The 21884-nt window shown below is 39.4% G+C and overlaps 1 protein-coding gene across 1 annotated transcript; it reads left to right on the top strand.

Annotated features, from left to right (window-relative positions):
- Nucleotides 1-1027: 1027 nt before the first annotated feature.
- Nucleotides 1028-19091, top strand: LOC113876076 (zinc finger protein 347-like). Its single transcript, XM_027514902.1, has 5 exons — nucleotides 1028-1059; nucleotides 4883-4941; nucleotides 5080-5130; nucleotides 11331-11457; nucleotides 16564-19091. The coding sequence occupies exons 3-5, from the start codon at nucleotides 5116-5118 to the stop codon at nucleotides 18228-18230; spliced, it is 1809 nt and encodes a 602-aa protein (XP_027370703.1). The 5' UTR covers nucleotides 1028-1059; nucleotides 4883-4941; nucleotides 5080-5115; the 3' UTR covers nucleotides 18231-19091.
- The last annotated feature ends 2793 nt before the right edge of the window (nucleotides 19092-21884 follow it).

The following is a 21884-nucleotide window of genomic DNA, read 5'->3' as shown; positions in this document are numbered from 1 at the left end:
TCAGCAAAACATTAGTCTTATGTTTTTTTTCCAAATATTAGCTACTAATTAAGTGGCCATCATAGTTTTAATAAATGTGAATTTTTGAATTTCATATTTCCACCTAAAGAACATGAAAAATAAAGGGAAAATATGTTAGGGCTCGAGCATGTCAATAGTTTGTTCTTTATCCTGAGAGTATAATATTAAAAGATACATGCTTAATAAACTTAACTGCAGTAATTATTTCAGTCTGTGTAAGAATACCATGCTGTACAACTTAAACTCACAGTCATGTAAGTCGGATATATATCAATAAAACCAGGGGTGAGAGGTGGGAAGTGTAATGTGCTTTTAAAAGGCAAACACTAGGAAGAATGCAATTCATAAGAACTTATTTTTAGTGATATTCATTTTTAAAAGCAATGGTTAGTGACAGAAATTATCACATGATTTAGTGCTCCAGTCTCATGCTAGGTTCTGTACTGAGGCTCTGGAACCAGGAGAGTGTTGAATTTGTCCTCCTGGCTGAAATAAGAATGGAAAAGAAAAGCTATTCTGTAAGGTATCAGTGAGAAATGACCCACTTTATAGTAGGGAAATTTTTCATTACTCATTCTAGTGTGTAAAACAGAGCATGTCCGGCTCTTGTTTCCTTAAACTAGAAACTACTGAAATGATTTCTAACTGCCAGACTGGAGACCCACTTTTCCAACCACTAAATTGCTTGAGCCTTGGGAGCAAACCTATTGCCAGTAGGTTTTATTGAAGCCATTTTCAACTTGTTAGGGAGATACATATTAGCTTCCCACCTAAGTAATCCACACAACGGTAAGCTCTTACTCCAAAAGGTTCAAGACAGTAAGTTAACAGAGCACTTTGAGGATATGAGGAATCATCATCTCCTCTCCACTGCCTCTTTGGGGGCTACATAAAACTACCGCCATTTTCGTCACGCCCCTCACCGGTAGCGCACTGCCAAGGTCCCGCCTCCGGAAGCCGGGCTTGTGAATTTGCGCTTGCGCAGTTTCTTACGGAAACGGAAGAGCGGAGCCCATCGTGAATGTCGGGCGTTGCTGGGTAAGCGTTTCCTTTCTTGAGTAGATTTGCGCTGCGAGGCCCCCCGACTTTAGTCAAACCTCAGTATCTTCGGAGTGACTAGGGATCTGAAATTTCAGCACCAGGTCCTCCGCCCCAAGTAAAACGAGTAGTCCCCTTACTGGTCGGGCATTTTGGGTTTAAATTCGTTTCGAGGTTTGTCCCTAACCTTGCCTTTCTGCCTTCGGTGCACGTGAATGCCTCCCTTCGCTACATTATCCTGCTTAAAACTCTTTACTACCTCAACCCTTATGTAAAGTCCTCTTTTGCGAGGTCCTTTTACACCTCTCACCTCCTAGCTTAGCCCTCTCGCCCCTGGACGGCAGCGCTGGCCACCCCACCCGGGGAGAGGCCAGCTCCTCAACCTCAACCTGGACTTGGTGAAACCGTTTGTGTCTTTTCCCGCGAAGGGGTGCTGAAGAGCTCCGTGCCAGAGTCCTTTATATCTCATCTTTTTCGACAGGCAAAGTGGTAGATAAGTGATACTAGAATAGGACCCCTTGTGAGGCTAACAAGTGGGCGGGCAAGAGGGTGCCATGGCCTGAGGACTTACTGGGCTACAGTTTGAAAAGGGAAAAGTGGGGACGAGAAGACCTTTCTTGTCTTTCTTGAGTAGACCTTTTGCTTCCGTCTTCAGCCCGTCCTCCAGGTTAGGCAATGGAGTTTTCTTGTTCCTGCAAGATCAAGTTAGATCCACAAATTACTGCTTTTTATGTGTGCGAAGAGAGTGTCCTAACGTAATGAGCTCACTGGGCACAATGTGGGTTTCATGCCACCATTGTTTTATTGTTTTGTGGCTCATCTTGTGCTCTGTTGTTTGGGTTTATTGCTATGTAACCCTGCTAGGTTTTGTGGTTAAGCAAATCTGATGTCTTGTGTAATCATTGACTTACAGGCATCTCCCTTAATTTTTTCTACTAGCAATGCCCTTAGTAGGATAAACTTTTCTTTTCTAAGTTTATTTATTTGGCTGTGGTGGGTCTTATTTGTGGCATATGGTATCTAGCTCTCTGCTGCTGCTGCTGCTAAGTCGCTTCAGTCGTGTCCGACTCTGTGCGACCCCACAGATGGCAGCCCACCAGGCTCCCCCGTCCCTGGGATTCTCCAGGCAAGAACACTGGAGTGGGTTGCCATTTTCTTCTCCAGTGCACGAAAGTGAAAAGTGAAAGTGAAGTCGCTCAGTCGTGTCGTACTCTTAGCGACCCCATGGACTACAGCCTACCAGGCTCCTATGTCCATAGGATTTTCCAGGCAAGAGTACTGGAGTGGGGTGCCATCGCCTTCTCCGCGACCAGGAATCAAATCCAGGTTCCCTACATTGGGAGTGCAGAGCGCTAGCCACTGGAACACCATGGAAGTCCCAGGATTAACCTGCTTTATCCCTTTACTCTGTCTCTATCTCTGGCCTTCTGGAGACCCCACCCCTCTCCTGAGAGCTCCCTCTCTCCCAGCCCCTCTGTCCTCCCTTCTCAGGTTGGTCTGTCAGCCACTCAGGCCTCCCCTTCATTGGGAGCCTTTCCCCACCCAGGCAGAGGTGACCTGGGGCAGCCATGTGACACATAGTGTTCTTCTATGTGTCACAAATTCCACCCAGTGGAAAGCCTTTTCCTGTAGGCCGGCATCCTGTTCTATTGCCATCCCTCTAAATATGTAGGGGACCAGGAAAAGCAGAGAAATGAGCAACTGAGGGAACTAGAAAAACTAGGAACAAGAAAGAATGAGGGAGAATAGCTAGGAATAGAAAGGGTGGCTGAGGGACTTGTTAAAAGAGTAAAAGCGGTTAAGCATTGAAAATACCAAGTGAATAAAATAAGTAAAATTTTAAAAAGATGATTCTCGACTGATAGGATCTGTCAATAAAAAAACAAAAAAGCACAATGTGAGGTTTGCAAGTAAACTTTTATTTGGAGCAAAATGAGGACTGCAGTCCAGGAGACAGCACTTCACACAGCTCTGAGAAACTGCTACAAAGAAGCAGGGGGAAAGGTCAGTATATATGTGATTTTGGTGAAGGGTGAATACATGTAATCAAGCACATATTTTTTCCAGAAGATTTCTGCTTTTGTGAAGCTTTGGTAATCACAAGCAACAGTCATCACCATGAAGGATTTTAGTGCTTTTCTAGATATGGGGAGATATAAGAATTGGGCTCATAAAATTGGCTCCTAAAAATATCTATCTGAAGACCTGGGCTTTCAGTTTTTCCTGAGCACAGAGTGCCTCATTTCTGTTCTCCACCCTAAAGTCCTTTCAGAGGGTACTGAAGATCAACACCTGCAAAAGCACATGATTTAATCCTTGTAGAAGTAGATAGGTAGATTGTTGTTCTTCAGTCCCTAAGTTGTGTATGACTTTTTGAGTCCATGGACTGCAGCACATCAGGCTCCCTGTTGTCCACCATCTTGCCAAACTCATGTCCATTGAGTCAGTGACGCTGTCTAATTGTCTCATCCTCTGCCACCTCCTTATCCTCTTACCTTCAATCTTTCCCAGCATCACAGTCTTTTCCAGTGAGTTGGCTTTCGCATTAGCTGGCCAAAGTAGTGGAGCTTCAGTATCAGTCCTACCAGTGAATATTTAGGGTTGATTTCCCTTTGGATTGACTGATTTGATCTCCTTGCAATTCAGGGGACTGTCAAGAGTCTTCTCCAACATCACAGTTTGGCCCTCAGCCTTCTTTATGATCCAGCTCACACTTCTGTACATGACTACTGGCATGTAGGTAGATGGCAAGTGCCAGTTTGTAGCTGACAGAGAGTAACATAGAGGGGCTTGGGTCAGCGGTGGGGCAAGGGCACCAAAGGAGAGGCACTTCACATAGAGTGGGGTGAGAGGATGAAAGAGCTGGACACTTGGGTTGCAGAGCTGCATGGCGCTGGGAGAGAAGGAGGATCAAGTGTGACCACAAGAGAAAGCGAGAGCAGGAAGGATGCATGACCACCTGGGGTGTCAGAGAAGGGGGAAAAGGGGAGTGGAAGAGGGAGAGAAGGGGTGTAACTGGAGGGCAGAGAGGGAGCAGGGAGGGGCAAGAAAGAGGCAGAAACACAGATGGAGGACCATCAGAAAGGATGCAGAGACCAAGCATCTCGAGGGAAACAGTTTACAGAGTGGGCAGGACAGGTGTGAGGGAAGAAACACGAACAGCACAGAGAGCTGAGGGGAAGAAAAGAGACAGATAAACCGACTAAAATGAAAACAGTAGAGCAGGTGGGTAGTGGGAACTGGATGCAGATGGATGGTGAGTTGTTTGGTTGTGGATAAGTTGTGATATATGATTTCTTATTTTAAGAATGTAATAAAATGTCTCTGTACAGATGAGGATGAGAATAGCAGAACTTGTGTCTTGTGCATTCTGTAATTCTTTGTATCAGACGATAACTTCCATTTGCAAATGCTGTTTCTCCAGGACAGTGATTTGACTCACTCAGTTGTGAGTCATCCCCTTCCCTTTTCCTGACATGGGGCAGAGGAGCAGGGAGAGGATAAAGGGGGAAGAAGTGATTGAATCTGTCACTGCATCGTGTCTTAAAAGGAACATTGAGAGTTCTTTTTTGTGATGGGCTTACTTTTTTCTTTTTATATCTTTACATATTATTTGTTTTGTAGCATGGAAAAACAATTTAGTTCGTTCACTTTCTACTTCCCTAGAAGAGGAACATTAACTTCTGTAACAAGCTTTGGTGATCTTATATAATCAATTAATTCTTTTCTAAATGTTAATACACTGTGAAATTTGTAAAATGTTGACCCACAATTATTAGGTGATAAAAATTCACAAATTGTTTCTTTTTAAAATATGTTTCAGATATCTTGGAGGCCTGCCTGCTTTCTCCTCTTTGTCTTTTGTATTGGAAAAGCTCTTTGGTATGTAATAAATAATTTTAGACAGTTTTGCTGGGTACTTGGTCAAGTTATCAGTGGTCTTTTATATTAACAGACAAATCCTAGTTTTACCAGTTAGTCTAATATTTTGTTTTCTGCCTTTTTGTGTGTCCTGCTAAGAGGAAGAGGAGGAAACAAAAGGAAGAGAAGTCAGAAATGGCTTTTTCTCAGGTAAGTCATATTCTTAGTTGTTTTTCAGTCTGTCCTTCTTGAAATGACCTTCTTTGGACATGCTGATCTTTGAAGAATCTGAAGTATCCTGCCTGATAACCTGTGTGTTCATCTTCTTTTTCAAGAGTTTTTTGGCTGTTTGCTGGCTCTTGAGATTCCCTATGAATTTATGAATGATTGTTTTTCTATAGGTGCAAAAATTGCCTTTGAAATTTTGATAAGGATTCTTTATATCTGTAGACCACACCCCCTGCAGGGGAAGCGTGGAGTCCTAACCACTGGACCCTAATTTGGGAAGTCCCTAATTTGGGAAGTCCCTAATTTGGTCATTTTTTTATAAAGAAAATTTTGCAATGAAACTTTATTGACTTGATTTTTATAGTTTGCTACTTTTAAGCAAAGGAAGTGTTACCTGTTTTTAATCAGTTTGACTGGCCTCTTAATTTCCATTGAAAAATTTGGGGGGTATGCTAGGTCTTATCTGCTGGGTTGCAAGTGAAGGAATTTCTTTTTTTTTTTTTTTTCTATTATTTAAATTTTATTTTTAATTGGAGGATATTTGCTTTACAATGTTGTGTTGGTTTCTGCCATACAACAACATGAATCAGCCATGAATATACATATATCCACTACTTCTTGAGCTTCCCTTCCACCCAAATTTGGTCATTTTAAAAACATAAAGTTCCCACTGCATGATTAGAGGGTGTGTTTCTTTCATATATATCTCCAGAGACTTCTTAAAGAGTTTCCTATTCTTCAGTTTAGAGGTCTTGCACCTAGTTGGCTGATATTTTCCCTAAGGATTCTATGGGATTGGTCTCTGATTTTCTGTTGACATTGTTCATTGTGTATCGAAGTGCAGCTGATTTTGGTGTGCAGATATTTTATGGTGCAACTCTTCTAAGGTTTTTCTGAATTTTTGTTTATGTATTTATTTTGGGCTGTGTTAGTTCTTTGTTGCTGCGAGTGGGCTTTGTCTAGTTGTGACAGTTGGAGGCTACTTGCTAGTTGTGGTACATGCGCTTTTCATTGCAGTTGCTTCTCTTGTTGCAGAGCACAGGCTCTAGGTGGGCAGGTTTCACTAGTTAGTTGCCCCACTGCATATGGGATCTTGCTGGACCAGGGACTAGCAAGCAGATTCTTTACCACTGGACCACTGGGAAAGTCCTTAGTGTTTTTAGAGTAGTCAGTTTTCTTCTACAATCTCTTCTGGGTTCTAAATATAAAATCTTGTCACCTACAAAATAAAAGGTAATTTTGCTTTCTTTTCAGTTTAGATAACTTAGATTTTTTTTTTTTTTTTCCTTTTCCAATTGCTCTGGCTAGGTTGTTCAGTAGTTTCTTGAAGAGTAATGCATAGTGTGCATCTTTCTCTTTGTGGTTGTAAGGATTTAGCAGTGTGGACTTCCCTACTACTGCATCTTTGACTACCTGTTAATAAATTTGATATGCTCTGTTTTTATTTTCATTCACATGCTTTACAATTTTTCCTGTGATTTCTTCTTTGACTCATCCCTTCTTAAACAATAAACTGCTTACTTTCCACTTTTGGAAGCTTTTCCTGTTTTTCTTCTGCTGTTTATTTCTAGTATCATTTTACTGTGGTTAAAGGAGATACTCTTCTCTTTTTTAGAAGATACTTTTTATGATCTCAGCCTTCATATATTGAGCTTTGTTTTATGGTCTAGCATGTGGTCTGTGAAATGGAGAAGGTTTTAAGACATGTGCTGGAGAAAGGTGATTTTTTCTGTTGTTGAGTGGAATGTTCTGTACACGTTTGTTGCTGCTGCTGCTGCTAAGTCGCTTCAGTCGTGTCCAACTCTGTGCAACCCCGTAGACGGCAGCCCACCAGGCTCCTCTGTCCGTGGGATTTGCCAGGCAAGAGTACTGGAGTGGGTTGCCATTGGCTTCTCCGACATGTTTGTTAGGTACAGTAATTCTACAGTGTTGTACAAGTGCTCAGTTTCCTTGTTGATCTTTTGGTTTCCATGTGCTGGTAAAACTCAGGTAGTGAAGTCTGATACTAATGTTGTGCTATTATCTATTTCCGTTTTTACTTCTGTTAAGATCGTCTTCATTTTCTGGGGAACTCTGATGTTAGATATATACATATTTGTAATTGTTATATTTTCTTCGTAAATATACCTTTTCCCATTTCATAATATATTTTGTGTCTTTTGTTAGGTTTTTCCTTAGACTGTTTTGTCTTTTGTCTGATGTTGTGCAGTAACCCCTGCTCTCTTAAGGACTGAATATCTTTTTCCATCCTTTCACTTTTCACCTTAGACTTGTGAATGTTCACCGTTCCAGCTCTGACGTGCTCTCTGTGTGTCTTGCTCCCACTGTTTTCCTCCTGTCACTTTCTCCAGTGGTCCCTGCTCGGGCACACTGTACCATGGTGAAAGGCAGGCAGGATCTCTGGCCAGCCCCCTTCACTCCACTGTCACTTCAGCGAGAATTCATTAAGTATTTCCTTCTGATCATGATGTTTGGTGAAATATTCTTGGTTGATAACAATATATTTTTTTCCATGTTGTTTTTGTTTTCTTTTTGTCATGGTTTTAAATTGTCCAACAAGTTTTTTATTTTACTATGGTGCTAATTTTGTTATTAATCTACAAATAATGTGTAATAATAATAACTTTTCCAAATTTGAATCAAAGTTAATTACTGCCCAAAACAAACTCGTTGGCCTTTATTAATGTCTTTTGGTTAAGACGACTGTGGGATAACATGGCCACAGCCATGGGCTTCACAAAGATCACCCCAGAGACAGAGGCTGGAGCAGCATAGTGACCAGCGCCCCCATTTCCAAGCATGGAACCTGCAGTGGCAGCAGATTGGCCCTAGGTCCACCAGCGGCAGCAGAAAAGCCTGGGTATGGTCGACTCGCGTGCAGCTGATCAGCTCCACTGGCAGACAGTGGAGGGCAGCAGATCGTCTCTACAGTGGACAGTGACTCCCAGTCTGTGGTGGACCCCAAGGAGGCCAGCCACTCCTGGGCAGTGGATGGCTCCGGGATAGCCAATGGCAGCAGTGAGGCCAGGGTTCCCTGAACTTCTGGGCGTCATCCAATGTCAGCTGCAGCCCTTCCTAGACCCCCTTCCCCGCCACTCCAGCAGGGCCTTTGCCTCAACCCCTGGTCGCACGTTGAGAGACTCCACAGCCAATGAATGTTTAAATGGTCAATGGGGACCAGCATTGGGACTGCCAGGGCACCAGGCATGTCATTCAGCTACACTGAGCGGCTAAAGGGCATGTCCTTGCTAGTTAGGGCCTGACAAAACATCCACTGGAGAAAGGAATGGCAAACCACTTCAGTATTCTTGCCTTGAGAACTTCGTGAATAGTATGAAAAGGCAATAAGATATGACACTGAAAGATGAACCCTCCAGGTTGGTAGGTGCCCATATTCTCCTGGGGGTAAAGTAGAGAAATAGCAAAAGAAAGAAGAGGCTGAGCTGAACAACACCACAAGAGATGATTCTACACATGAACATCACCAGATGGCCAATACTGAAATCAGATTGATTATGTTCTTTGCAGCCAAAGATGGAGAAGCTCTATACAGTCAGCAGTAAAAAGACCTGAAGCTGACTGTGGTCAGATCATGAGCTCCTTATTGCAAAATTCAGACTTAAATTGAAGAGAGTAGGGAAAACCTGTAGGCCATTCAAGTATGACCTAAGTCAAGTTCCATATTATACCCCATATAAGTGGGGGTGATGAATAGATTCAAGTGATTAGATTTGGTAGACAGATTGCCTGAAGAACTGTGGTTGGAGGTACATAATATTGTACAGGAGGTGATGACCAAAACCATCCCCAAGAAAAAGAAATGCAAGAAGGCAAATTGGTTGCCTGAGGAGGCCTTACAAAGAGCTGAGAAAAGAAGAGAAGCGAGAAAGGGAAAGATATACTCACTTGAATGCAGAGTTCTAGAGAATAGCAAGGAGAATAAAGAAAGCCTTCTTCAGTGACAAATGCAAAAAAATAAAGGAAAACAATAGAATGGAAAGACTAGTGTTTTTTTTTAAGAAAATTGGAGTTACCAAGGGAACATTTCATATAAGCTGGATTGAGAAAAGGCAGTGGACCCAGAGATCAAATTGCCAATGTATGCTGGGTCATAGAAAAGCATGGAAATTCCAAGAAAACATCTACTTCTGCTTCACTGACTATATTAAAGCCTTTGTGTAGATCACAACAAACTGGAATACTCCTAAAGAGATAGGAGTACCAGACCACCTTACCTGCCTCCTGAGAAACCTGTATGCAGGACAAGAAGCAGCACTTAGAATGAGACATGGAACAATGGACTGGTTCAAATTGGGAAAGAAGTATGTCAAGACTGTATATTGTCACCCTGCTTATTTAACTTATATGCCGTGTACATCATGAGAAATGCCAGGCTAGATGAATCACAAACTGGAATCAAGATTGCTGGGAGAAATATCAATAATCTCAGATATGCAGATGACACCACCCTTATGGCAGAAAGTGAAGAGGAACTCAAAAGCCTCTTGAGGAAAGTGAAAGTGGAGAGTGAAAAAGTTGACTTAATGCTCAACATTCGGAAAACGAAGATCGTGGCATCTGGTCCCATCACTTCATGGGAAATAGATGGGGAAACAGTGGAAACAATGTCAGACTATATTTCTTTGGGCTCCAAAATCACTGCAGATGGTGACTGCAGCCATGAAATTAAAAGAGGCTTACTCCTTGTAAGGAAAGTTATGACCAACCTAGATAGCATATTGAAAAGCAGAGACATTACTTTGCCAACAAAAGTCCAAGATGGTCAACATAGTCAAGGCTATGGATTTTCCCAGTGGTCATGTATGGATGTCAGAGTTGGACTGTGAAGAAAGCTGAGCGATGCTTTTGAACTGTGGTGTTGGAGAAGACTCTTGAGAGTCCCTTGGACTGCAAGGAGATCCAACCAGTCCATTCTGAAGGAGATCAGCCCTGGGATTTCTTTGGAAGGAATGATGCTAAAGCTGAAACTCCAGTACTCTGGCCACCTCATGCAAAGAGTTGACTCATTGGAAAAGACTCTGATGCTGGAAGGGATTAGGGGCAGGAGGAGAAGGGGACGACAGAGGATGAGATGGCTGGATGGCATCTGACTGGATGGACGTGAGTCTGAGTGAACTCCGGGAGTTGGTGATGGACAGGGAGGCCTGGCGTGCTGCGATTCATGGGGTTGCAAAGAGTCGGACACGACTGAGCAGCTGAACTAAACTGAACTGAATGGGTCCAGATACCATGATCCTAGTTTTTTGAATGTTGAATTTTAAGTATTTTAAGTACATTCATTTTAGTACATGAATTCATGGATATGCAGTTCCATGCTTTATATAAAAGTCATGATTTTAAAACTATATACCTTTTTGTTATAGCAATTATATTTCTAACATGTTCTAATTACTAGCATTTCTTGTGCATGTGTATGCACACACATGTATAAAGACCTTTTAGGCCAATCTGTGTTGTGCACCTTGAACTTCTTTCATGTGTTCTCCATGAAACATTCTGGCAGTGTACTTTTAATGTTCTCTGTGTTACTTAACTCTTTCATTTTAAACTTCAGTTCTAAAGTCCAGCCTTAGGAGTTCAGTTGCTTGCTCTGTGATTCCTTAACTTCTAGACCTGATTGGAGTTTCTCCTTGTGTCTTTGACACAGGTCTCATCTGCAAGATCAGAATAGGTCTTTCTCTAATGAGCTGTGATGCTGACAACAAGTTAATACATGTAAAACAGTTAGAGTAATGCATTTCAGACAGGAAGTTCAAACAGTGTTCATCTTTGCTGCTCCTGTCATCATCACGATTAAAAATTCTGAGTTTTCCTTAAACACGCTATAGACTTTGTCATCACTGAAGATCACTCAGCTCCTCCACATCCAGCTTTGATCATCCCTCAGTGATGAAACATACTAAGACTTTCATATAGACAGCCCAGCTTTGAATTTTTATTTGTATCTATTTCATGTATTTCATAAGAAAATGAAAAACCTGTATCTCTTCGGAGGATATTATAATCTTTATGATAAAGCATAAGAAATTAAATTAGACAGAAGCAGCGTCTCTGTCACAATACCTACTTCAACTTGATCTTTCCACCTCTACTCATTTTATATGCAAGTAAGAACTCTACTCATGTTCCCCTGGTTAAGTGTTTTTTGTTTCAAACTTAAGGCACAATTGACCTTCAAGGATGTGGCCATTGAATTCTCTCCAGAAGAGTGGGAATGTCTGGACCCTGCTCAGAGGACCTTGTACAGGGACGTGATGGTGGAGACCCTCAGGAATCTGCTCTCTGTGGGTGAGGATAATTTCCTTCCAAAAGTTGGGAGGGTATTTTTGCATTTACTGCTCTTGGCCTTCTGGAACTCCCTATCTTGCTTAATGGAGCTCAAAGCTGTGTTGACTCAGGCATGAAAACCTTCATGATGTAGGTTCAGGGGTTTCAACATGTCCTTCCTTTACATGATCTGGCCACTTCATGTTAGGAGTTTTTCCTGCGCTCAATGTCTAACCCCTATCTGGAAACTTTTTAAAATATTTTAATTCTCTGTATTCTACTGTGATTTTGACTCAGTACTTATTTGAAGAGTGTTGGATGATACCTGCATATTACATAGTTCCCCTCTGAATCAAAAACACGGCAGGCAGTTGATTTTGTGAAACATTTTTCCAGAGCCACCTGTAATGTCCTCACTCTCATGTGAACACAGAGTTGAAATTCTGGAAAAACCACAGCAGTTGACTTTCTGTGCCTCATTTTTTCTTTTAAAAATTAATTAATTAATTTATTTTTTATTTTGTTGGATCTTCATTGCTGTGTGGGCTTTTCTCTGGATGCAGCAAGTGGGGGCTACTCCAGTTGTGATGTGCAGTCTTCTCTTGTTACAGAGCACGGGCTTTAAACTGTCAGGGCTTCATGGTTTTGGCTCCTGGACTTGAGAGCACAGGCTCCATAGTTGTGGCTCAGGGCCTTATTTTCTCCCTGTCATGTGAGATCTTCTTGGATCAGAGTTTGAACCTGTATCTCCTGCTTTGGCAGGTGGATTCTTTGCCACTGAGCCACCAGGGAAGCCCCTAGTGACCACCTGCTTTGATCCTCAAGAAATGGTTTGAGAATTTTTTCTAGAGTTAACATCGTCCAAGTCCACATCCTCATGCAAGGGTATTGACTAAACTGTTGATGCCATAGTTTTGATGCCTAGATGCACCATTCTACGTCCACACTTAAGCTTGAAGCATCTTAATGAGAGAGCTTGAGAATTCCCTCTCGGTCCAGTGGTTAGGTGCAGGTTCCACCCCTGGTCAGCGAACTAAGATCCCACAAACCATGGTGTGGAACCCTCCTCTTCTCCAAACACTGAGACAGCTAATGAGGTGAAGCGATACCTTCATGATGACCATCATTTGTTTTTGGCACTGCTGCTTTCATTTTGTACTTTTCTATGCATAATAAATGGTCTCGATTTTATTTCTTTAACCATCAGGTTTATGTATTTCATGTTACTTATAGTGCTTGTTTTCTGTTTTCAGTGTGTGGGTTGGTTGATGGGAGGCGAGCCAGCCCCGTCCAGGTAGAATTGGTAATTAGTTCTTTTTTAATTTTTATTTATTTAAAAAATTTTTATCTTATTGGTTTATTTTTTGGCCTACCATGTGGCATGCGGGATGGTAGTTCCCTGACCAGGGTTTGAACCCATGCCCACCATACTGGAAGTGTGGAATCTTAACCATTGGATCACCAGGAAATTCCAGTGATTAGTTGTTTTTAGAGTTGTTTACATATTCTTGATATTTTATTATGACATAAATCATTTGCAAATATTTTCTGCCATAGCATAGATTATTTTTCACTCTACTAGGTGTGCTCTAATGCACAGTAGTTTATAATTTCCAGGTAGTTCGTATTTCTGTTTTAGGTTTGTCACTGGTGCTTTTCATGTTACGCATAATGAATCATTGGTGACTGCTGTGTCATAAAGCTTTTCCTGCATGTTTATTTCTAGCAGTTTTATGCATTTGGGGCTTGGTTAGGTCTTTTATTGGTTTTGTATATTATGTCAGTTAATGGTCCAGTTAATTGTCGTGTATTTGGAGAACTGGTTTTCTCCACATTTTCTTTTTTTTAATAGACTGCCCTTCCTCCATTGAGTTGTCTTGACCCCCTTCTAGAACATTTGACCATATATGAGACATTTTTTTTTTTTAATGTCCCTGTACTGTTCCACCAGTTGGTCTGTCTTTATCTTTGTATCACATCATTTTATTAGTACAGGTTTGGAGTAAGTTTTGAAATAAAGACCTGCGAAACCTCTGGCTTTGTTCTTTTTAAGCATACTTTGCTCTTCAGCATCTTTTGAGATTCCAAATGAATTTGTAGGATGTGTTTATCATTTCTTCAAGAAGTACTATTGATTTTACTAAGCAGTGGGTTGAATCTGTTGATTGCTTTGGTTAATACTGACATCTTGACAATATTGACTTCAAATCCTTGAGTTTAGAATGTCTTTGTGTCAGTTGTGTCTTTTGTAATGTTTTTTAGCCATGTTTTTAGTTTGCAGTGTACACATCTTTCTGTCCTTGTATAAGATTTGTCCTTTAACGTGTTGCCATAGCTTTTTAAATTCCTTGTTTATCAAGTGTTTTATTATGAAAAGCTGTTGACTTGTGTCAAATGCTTTTTACTGCATTAGTTCAGATAATTATTTTATTTTTTGTTTCATTCCATTAATATACTTTACTTTGCATATTTTGAACCATTCTTAGATTTCAAGAATGTATCACCTTATGGTTGCATATAATCCTTTTAGCGTGGTGTTAATTTTAGTTTACATTTATTGTGATTTTGCTTCATTTTAGAAATTTTGATCTGTGGTTTTCTTGTGTCTTTGACTGACATCGGTATTAGAGGAATTCCTGCTTCATAGAGTTTGGAACTTTTCCTTTTTCTTCTGTGTTTTCCAAAAAAGTTTAAGGAAGATTGACCTTAACTGTTTTGAAGTATTGTCTGCAATTGTGCAGTGAATGTATGTGACTTGCCTCACAATGGTTTTTGATTAACAGTTCCATCTCCTTTCCATGACTAGTTTGCACAGATATTAATTTCTTCCTGGTTCTAATAAAATATATTGGTAGGTTGTTATTCTCTAGAAATTTATTCATTTGTTTGTTCTACTTTATCCATTACCTACACATAGAATTTTCTTGTTTCCTTCTAATTTTCTTGATTTCAGTTGAATCATTTGTAATGTCTTTCTCATTTCTAATTTCAGTAATTTGAGTCTTCATTCCTTTTGTAAGGTATTCTACATAAGGGTTTGTCAGTTTTATTCTTTTCAAAGAACCAACTTGTGGTGTTACAATTTTATGTAGTTACTATTCGCTATTTCATTGATCTCTAATCCAGTTTTTTCTTCTACCTTCTGCTAGCTTAGGTGTATTGTGTATGCCTAACAGTTTTTATTTGGGTTGAATTTTTATTATCTTTTTTTTCCTTAAATTTATTTCTGTTCAGTTGATAAACCAGGACTGTTTTGTCTATGTGCTCATTTTTTCTCTTTCTCTGGTTTATTGAAATTTAATTAATGTTTATCATTGTGTTAGTTTAAGATCTATAGTGTACTGTGGCAGATTCATTTTGATATTTGGCAAAACTAATACAATTTGTAAAGTTTAAAAATAAAATAAAAAAAAAGATCTATAGTGTAATGATTTGATAGTTCTATTGTAATTACCTTAGTAGGTTACTTAATGTATTCATCTGTGACATAATTCCACTTTTTTCTGAGTAGTGGTGAGCTGTTTAAGGTCTAGTGTCTTATTAACTTTTAAGCATGTAATGTAGTAGTGATAGCTATCGTTATCATGCTGTACATTAGATTTGTAGAAGTCTTTAACTAAGAACTGTAAATTTATTCCTTTTAGTAATATCCCCTGTTCTACTAACCCCCTGAGTTTGTTAACAACTATTCTATGTCGCTCTTAGTTTGCCTCCTGTTTTTTTGTGTGTTTTTCCTAAATTAACTTTATTTTATACATACGTGGAATAATTCTGTACTGTTTTCCCTCTGAATTATTTTTACTGAGCATACACCTTCATGGTCCATCTGTGTTGTTGAAAACACCATTTTTATTCTTTATGGGTACATACTGTGTATCTCTTCCAGATTTTTTCCCCATTCATTTGTTGGATTATACAGTTGTTCTGATGTTGTGGCATTTGTGGTTATTGCTTTAATGAGCATGGCAGTGCAGATATCTTTTAACACAGTGATTTAATTTTGTTTGATATAGTCCCAAAATCTTAACATGCTCCATTATATGATAGTTTTGTTCTTTTTGCAAGATTTTGGGGAACTTTTATACTTTTTGACTTCTTTCTATCTGTATGTTTGTGTACAGAAAAAAACACATCCATTTCCTTTTGATGGTCTTTTTCTAGTGTTTCCTTCAGGTTTCAACAAAGATCATTCTTACACATCTCACAACATAATATCTGTTCTTAGTGAAAATATGCATGGAAATGGGGCTTGTGAAATATTGAATTTGATAACCTACCTAGCAAATAATGTAACAGATGTACACCTGCTTTATATCTGAAATATCCCATTCTCTTCTCTTTTTAAATCTCTTTCATTTTGGCTACATACCCATAGTATAATTTCCATAGTTAAAAATGGAATAGCTAAACCAATTCTTTTTTCCTTTTAACGTCAGTATTTTTAGTTGCCTGTACGTAGTTTTATTCACACATATGTACAGTCATAAGCCATGATATCCTCTGTTTATTATTCCCTGAAATCTACTCAGACCCTTTATCTGTCTTACTCATTTTTTCATGTTCCCTTGATGCAGATAGAAACACTAACCTTTACTCACATATTTTAATAGTTCTCCTGATCTCCCCAGTTTCCAAGTATTCCTTCACCCATCACTCCACCTTTCTTATTACTTGCACTGTAAAAATGATTTCGTTTCATCCCTTGGACAACTTTCTCAGGATACAACTTACTGTGTGCAGCTGTGATGACTCAGAAACCATTTTGAAGAGGGATCCCTGAATAACAATGTTAGTTACCCAACTCATTTCTTCTTGTATCACCTATGATTTCCTTTCTAAACTCCCTAGTGTTTGTATGTTTAGTCTTTAATTTCTTTGGGTTTTGTGGTTATGTTGGAAAAGTACCTTTATTTTTGAGGGCTAATATAAGTTTTTCCAATTTGAATGTTGTGTCATTGTGTGTTTGAAAATAGACTACCCTAAGCTTGATTTGAATTATGGGTAACCACTGTTTCTATAGTGAAGAATCTTATTCTATAGTTTTCCTAAAAATTTTTAACATTGTGGTTGAAAAAATATTTATTCATACACTGTAGTAATATATCTGTGATTCTTTATATTTTGTAGCTATCTCTCATATACACATGATCAAGAAATCACAACTAAAATCAAACATTGGTATAGGAGAAAGATTCCAAACAGTGATGTTGGGAAACCATGAAAGCCATGAAGTCAAGCATTTTTACCATCAAGAATTACAGGAAAATATGTGTGACCTTAGGTGTCAGTGGAGAGATGATGAAAGAAATTATAAAAATATCCCTACATCCCATAAGGAAGGTGTCACTTATGGAAGAGTTCAACCCAGTGGAAAGGATACAGAAAAGAAGCTGATTGCAAATATACTTGCATTAAGCTCTTGGGATGCACTGTGCATGTTTCAGAGTAGACAAACAATTGATGAATTTCATCAAGCTGATGGCAACATGAACAGTAGTATGTCATTTTCACCATCTCAGGAAGTTTCTCCTTCTGGCCAATCCAAAATTTCTAGTATATATGGGAGTGATTTTATGCATCCTTCAATATTGACACAAGACCAGAAAGCACACAGGGAAAGACCTTACAAATGTAATGAGGGTGGCAAAATCTTTCTTAAGTGCTCAGACTTCAGTAGACATCAGATAATCCATACAGGAAAAGAATTGCGTAAATGTGACTTTTGTGGAAAGATCTTTAGTCGAAATTCACACCTTGAAGTTCATCGGAGAACTCATACTGGAGAGAAACCTTATAAATGTAATGTGTGTGGCAAGAGTTTTAATCATAATTCATATCTCACATGTCATAAGAGAATTCATACTGGAGAGACACCTTACAAATGCAATGTCTGTGGGAAAACTTTTCGGTATCCCTCAGGCCTCTGGAGACATATGATAAAACATACTGGAAGAAAACCATTTAAATGTGATGTGTGTGGCAGAGTCTTTAATCAAAATAAAGACCTTGCAGTTCATCACAGAATTCATACTGGAGAGAAACCTTACAAATGTAATGAATGTGGCAAAGTCTTTGGTCAAAAAGCACATCTTAAAACTCATCTGAGTACTCATACTGGAGTGAAACCTCACAAATTTAATGAATGTGTCAAGGTCTTTCGTGATAAGGAAACTGTTACAAGGCATCAACAAATTCAAACTGCAGTAACAGCGTACAGATGTAATGCATGTGGCAAGTACTTTCATCATCGGACTACCCTTATACGGCATCAACATGTCCATACTGGACAGAAACCTTACAAGTGTAATGAGTGTGGCAAATTCTTTCGTCAGAAGGTAACCCTTATACGGCATCAACATGTCCATACTGGAAACAAACCATACAAATGTAATGAGTGTGGCAAGTTCTTTAATCAGAAATCCAATCTGGTGCGTCATCAAACGATTCATAATGGTGACAGACCTTACAAATGTCATCATTGTGGCCAGCTGTTTAGTCTGAAAGGAAGCCTTGCAGCTCATCAGAGGATTCATACTGGAGAGAAACCTTACAAATGTAGTGAGTGTGGCAAAGTCTTTAATAGAAATTCAAACCTCGTAGTTCATCAGAGAATTCATACTGGAGAGAAACCTTACAAATGTAATGAGTGTGGTAAGATGTTCAGCAGTAGACCAACCCTCATCAGTCATCAGTTCATTCATACTGGAGAGAAACCTTACAAATGTAATCAGTGTGGCAAAGGCTTTGGTTACAAACAATGTCTTCGAATTCATCACAGATTGCACAATGAATAAGTGGAAGTGAAAGTAATAGTCGCTACAGTCATGTAGCCTGTCAGGCTTCTTTGTCCATGGGATCTCCAGGCAAGAATACTGGAATGGGTAGACATTTCCGTCTCCAGGGGATCTTACTTTACCTAATGAGCCACCAGGGAAGTCCACATAATGAATAGAAACATTGCAGATTTGTTGTGTGGAAAAGCCTTTACTCAGATCTCAACCCTACCACACATTAGAAAATCCAGCTTGAGAAACACCATGTTAAAAAAAAAAAAAGGAAAAAAGAAACACCATATAATTGTGTTATATGTGGGAAGGTCTTCAAAATTCAAACTTCAAAAAAAATTCAAATCTGAAAATTCACAGCTTACAATTTGTTGGAGAATTCATAGCGGGAAGAAACTGTACAAATATGAGTGTTGTAAAGTTTTTTTGCACTCACCACCAGATAATCTGTAATGGGAAGAAACCTTACAAGTTTAATGACCGTCTCTAGGTTTAGTCAAAATTCGTACCTTATATATAGTATGCCAGATAATTCATACCGGAGAGAAACCTCTCAAACGTAATGAGTGGCAATTTCTTCAGTGTGCCTTTAAGCCTAAAACGTCCCTACAGGTGTTCCATGATCTTGAACATTGAACAGTGTGGTGAAGTGTCAAGGCTTTTACAGGTGTCCACATCTTCAGCTTTATTAGCGTACTTTGTAGAACTGCAACATCACATCAACTGTAGTGCAAGGACCATAGACACTTGATGAGATGAGAATGTTTCTGGAAAACTGTTTCGCTTTTCTACGTACCCCATACTAAATTTTTCATTTCTGCTGTACCAATTACTACAAACTGAGTGCCTTAAATAAATAGATTTATTCTCTTCTGTTTCCATTCAAGAATTGTAAATGGATCCAAAGTTCTGTGCTCTTTTGGGTACTCCAGGTCGTAGTTTGTTTTGTTGCTTTTATGAATTTCCAACATCATTTTCATCCTTTTTCTCATGGTCTCCATGTGGTTTTGCATCACATGCTCTTTACAATGATTTTGTTCAGACATCCTCTTATCATATGAGCACTTTCTCAACACATTGTTTAAATTAGGTCAGCCTCTCTTTCTGTCATTGTATTAATTCATTACTAGGGTCATATCTTACTTAATGATTGCTGACATTCCCTAATAGAATATAACCTTTTGAAGGCAGGGTATTTTATTTCTTGTTACACCATCAGTGATTTGGACCCAGTGCAGGAAATGAGTTGGTTGATAAATTTGAAAAATTGTTTTAGACATTTCTATTGCATACTTTATAGTCCAAAGAAGAACTTTTATATGTAGTGTGAATATAAAAAATTTGAGTGACCTACTTTATTGTGTGATTCACTTTATTGTCATTCTCTGGAACTGCATTTGCAGTATTTCCAAAGTATGCTTGTACCTTTATCTCATAGGTCAATATTACCAAAGAATGAATATTTAAATTCATTAGATGCAGGTTCACTGATTACCACATAATTCTGCAAGAAAGATTATTCAAGATGAAGTTGTGTTTACTGAAAAAAATAGGTCACGATTACGATAGATAAAAACATTTCCCTTTAGGCAGGAAGAAATGTAGAGCAATACCAGTTTCTGAAATTATTGCGCAGTACTGTGACTAGCAGGACTTCCCTGGCAATCTAGTGGTTAAGACTCCGCATGTCCAGTGCAGGCAGTGCAGGTTCAGTCCCTGGTCTGGGAAGGGGAACTAAGATCCCACGGGCCATGCTGCCTGCTGGGTAGTCAAAACAAAGAAATATTCTTCAGATAGAATGGTGGCAACCAAAGTTGTAAAACCTCAAAAGTCAAACTGAAAACTTAGCTTTTGTACCCAGGGATATAAATTGGTTAGGTGTAACAAGTTAGGCAAAGTCCCATATGAATTACAAGCTCCAAAGTGGTCCCAGAATTCGCATACTTGGGAGAGGAGAAAGGCTTAAGTAAATTTGATGAAATCATGTCAACAAGCTTTTCATCCACAGACCTAAAAGAGAAACAGTAATTATTCATAAGGTAATGGAGGGGGAGTTGGAAGATTTCTTTCTTGCTGTTTCTGAAGTAAACAAATGGGCTGTCCTGAGTCTTACTGAAATTAAAGAGGAAGCGTAGTTCTTAGCAAGTAAGGGGTCTCCTTCCAGAGAAAAGAAAAGGAGTTCTTTTATGTTGGCTGTTTTCCAGAGTTACGGGGTTGGAGTAAAGTCTCACATTGTCAGGATGTCATGTGACATCAAGTGAAATTCAAAGACTAAAATGTACACATATATATGAATAATGGAGTAATAAAAAAATATAATGATGATAACAAATATGCCCAAGAACCTCAGCGTTTAAGCTGTTTAATGGTATCAAAGGACCCTGCGGGGGACCCTGCTTGTTGACATGATTTAAGGTGAGGGTGGGATGATTTGAGAGAATAGCATTGAAACATATATATTATCATATGTGAAATAGATCACCAGTCCAGGTTCGATGCATTAAACAGGGTGCTCAGGGCTGGTGCACTGGGATGACCCTGAGGGATGGGATGGGGAGGGATGTAGGAGGAGGTTCAGGATGGGGAACACATGTACACCGATGGCTGATTCATGTCAATGTATGACAAAAACCACTACAGTATTGTAATTAGCCTCCAATTAAAAAAAAGATTTTCTCCTCTCCCAAGTATGTTAATTCTCAAACCACTTTGGAGCTTTGTAATTCATATGAGATTCCTCAGATTGCTTTTGACCTATACTCCCTGGACTACAGTTGGTCTCTGTCTCCCAGATTTTAGTGTACTCTAAATGGAAATGATGTTCTTGATACCATTGGAATGAACATGCACAATCAGCATGAACAGAATTTTGCATTTTACTTGTTAATTTCCATTGCCTACAAAGACAGTCCTGTCTTTGCTTAACTAAATGACCAGTTCTGGGGGTAGTCAACACCTCCATTGACCCTTCACAGAGCACCCTGGACTCCATCCAATGGCTAAGTTGCCCATCTTTCACTGCCAGTGTACCTGTCTCCACCCACTCATGCCCAGGTGTCTTACTTAATTTATCATGTCATTGTAGGAAATAAATGTTTCCTTCTTTTCACTGCCACAGGGCTTATGGATCTTAATTCCCCAACCAGGAATTGAACTTGGTCCCCTAGAGTGGAACTATGGAGTCCTAACCACTGGACCACTGGAAAATTCCCTAAGTAGCACAGTTTTGAAGTCATTAAGATTAGGTGAATGTGCATATTCATCTTACTGTGAGAATTTCATTTTGAATTTTAAGTGCCTTCATATTTTCATCTTTTTCATGGCATATATATTTTATATCCATTTCTGTAGCCGGCCAGAATCAGGCTTGAATCAGGCTTCCCAGGTAGTTAAGTGGTTAAAAAAAAAAAAAAGTCTTCCAATGCAGGTTGATTCAGGAAGACCCCCTGGAGAAGGAAATGGTAACCCACTCCAACATTGTTGCCTGGAAAATCCCATGAACAGTGGAACCTGGATGGCTACAGTCCATGGGGTTGCAAAGAGTCAGTCAGGATTGAGTGACTGAGCATGCAGGAGCACATTCGTTATCTACTGCTATGTAGCCAATCAGTACAAAGCTTAGAGGCTTCAGAGTGAGCATTTGATGATAGTCCACAGTTTCTG

The sequence above is a fragment of the Bos indicus x Bos taurus genome, chromosome 18 (genome assembly GCF_003369695.1).
Source record: "Bos indicus x Bos taurus breed Angus x Brahman F1 hybrid chromosome 18, Bos_hybrid_MaternalHap_v2.0, whole genome shotgun sequence".
Taxonomy (NCBI): domain Eukaryota; kingdom Metazoa; phylum Chordata; class Mammalia; order Artiodactyla; family Bovidae; genus Bos; species Bos indicus x Bos taurus.
Note: the sequence above shows the minus strand (reverse complement) of the source record. Positions and strands in the feature narration are given on the sequence as shown.

Coding starts and splice junctions, on each gene's coding strand:
- LOC113876076 (XM_027514902.1), top strand. Junction 11,458..16,563: donor CAGGAATCTGCTCTCTGTGG/GTGAGGATAATT, acceptor TATATTTTGTAG/CTATCTCTCATATACACATG.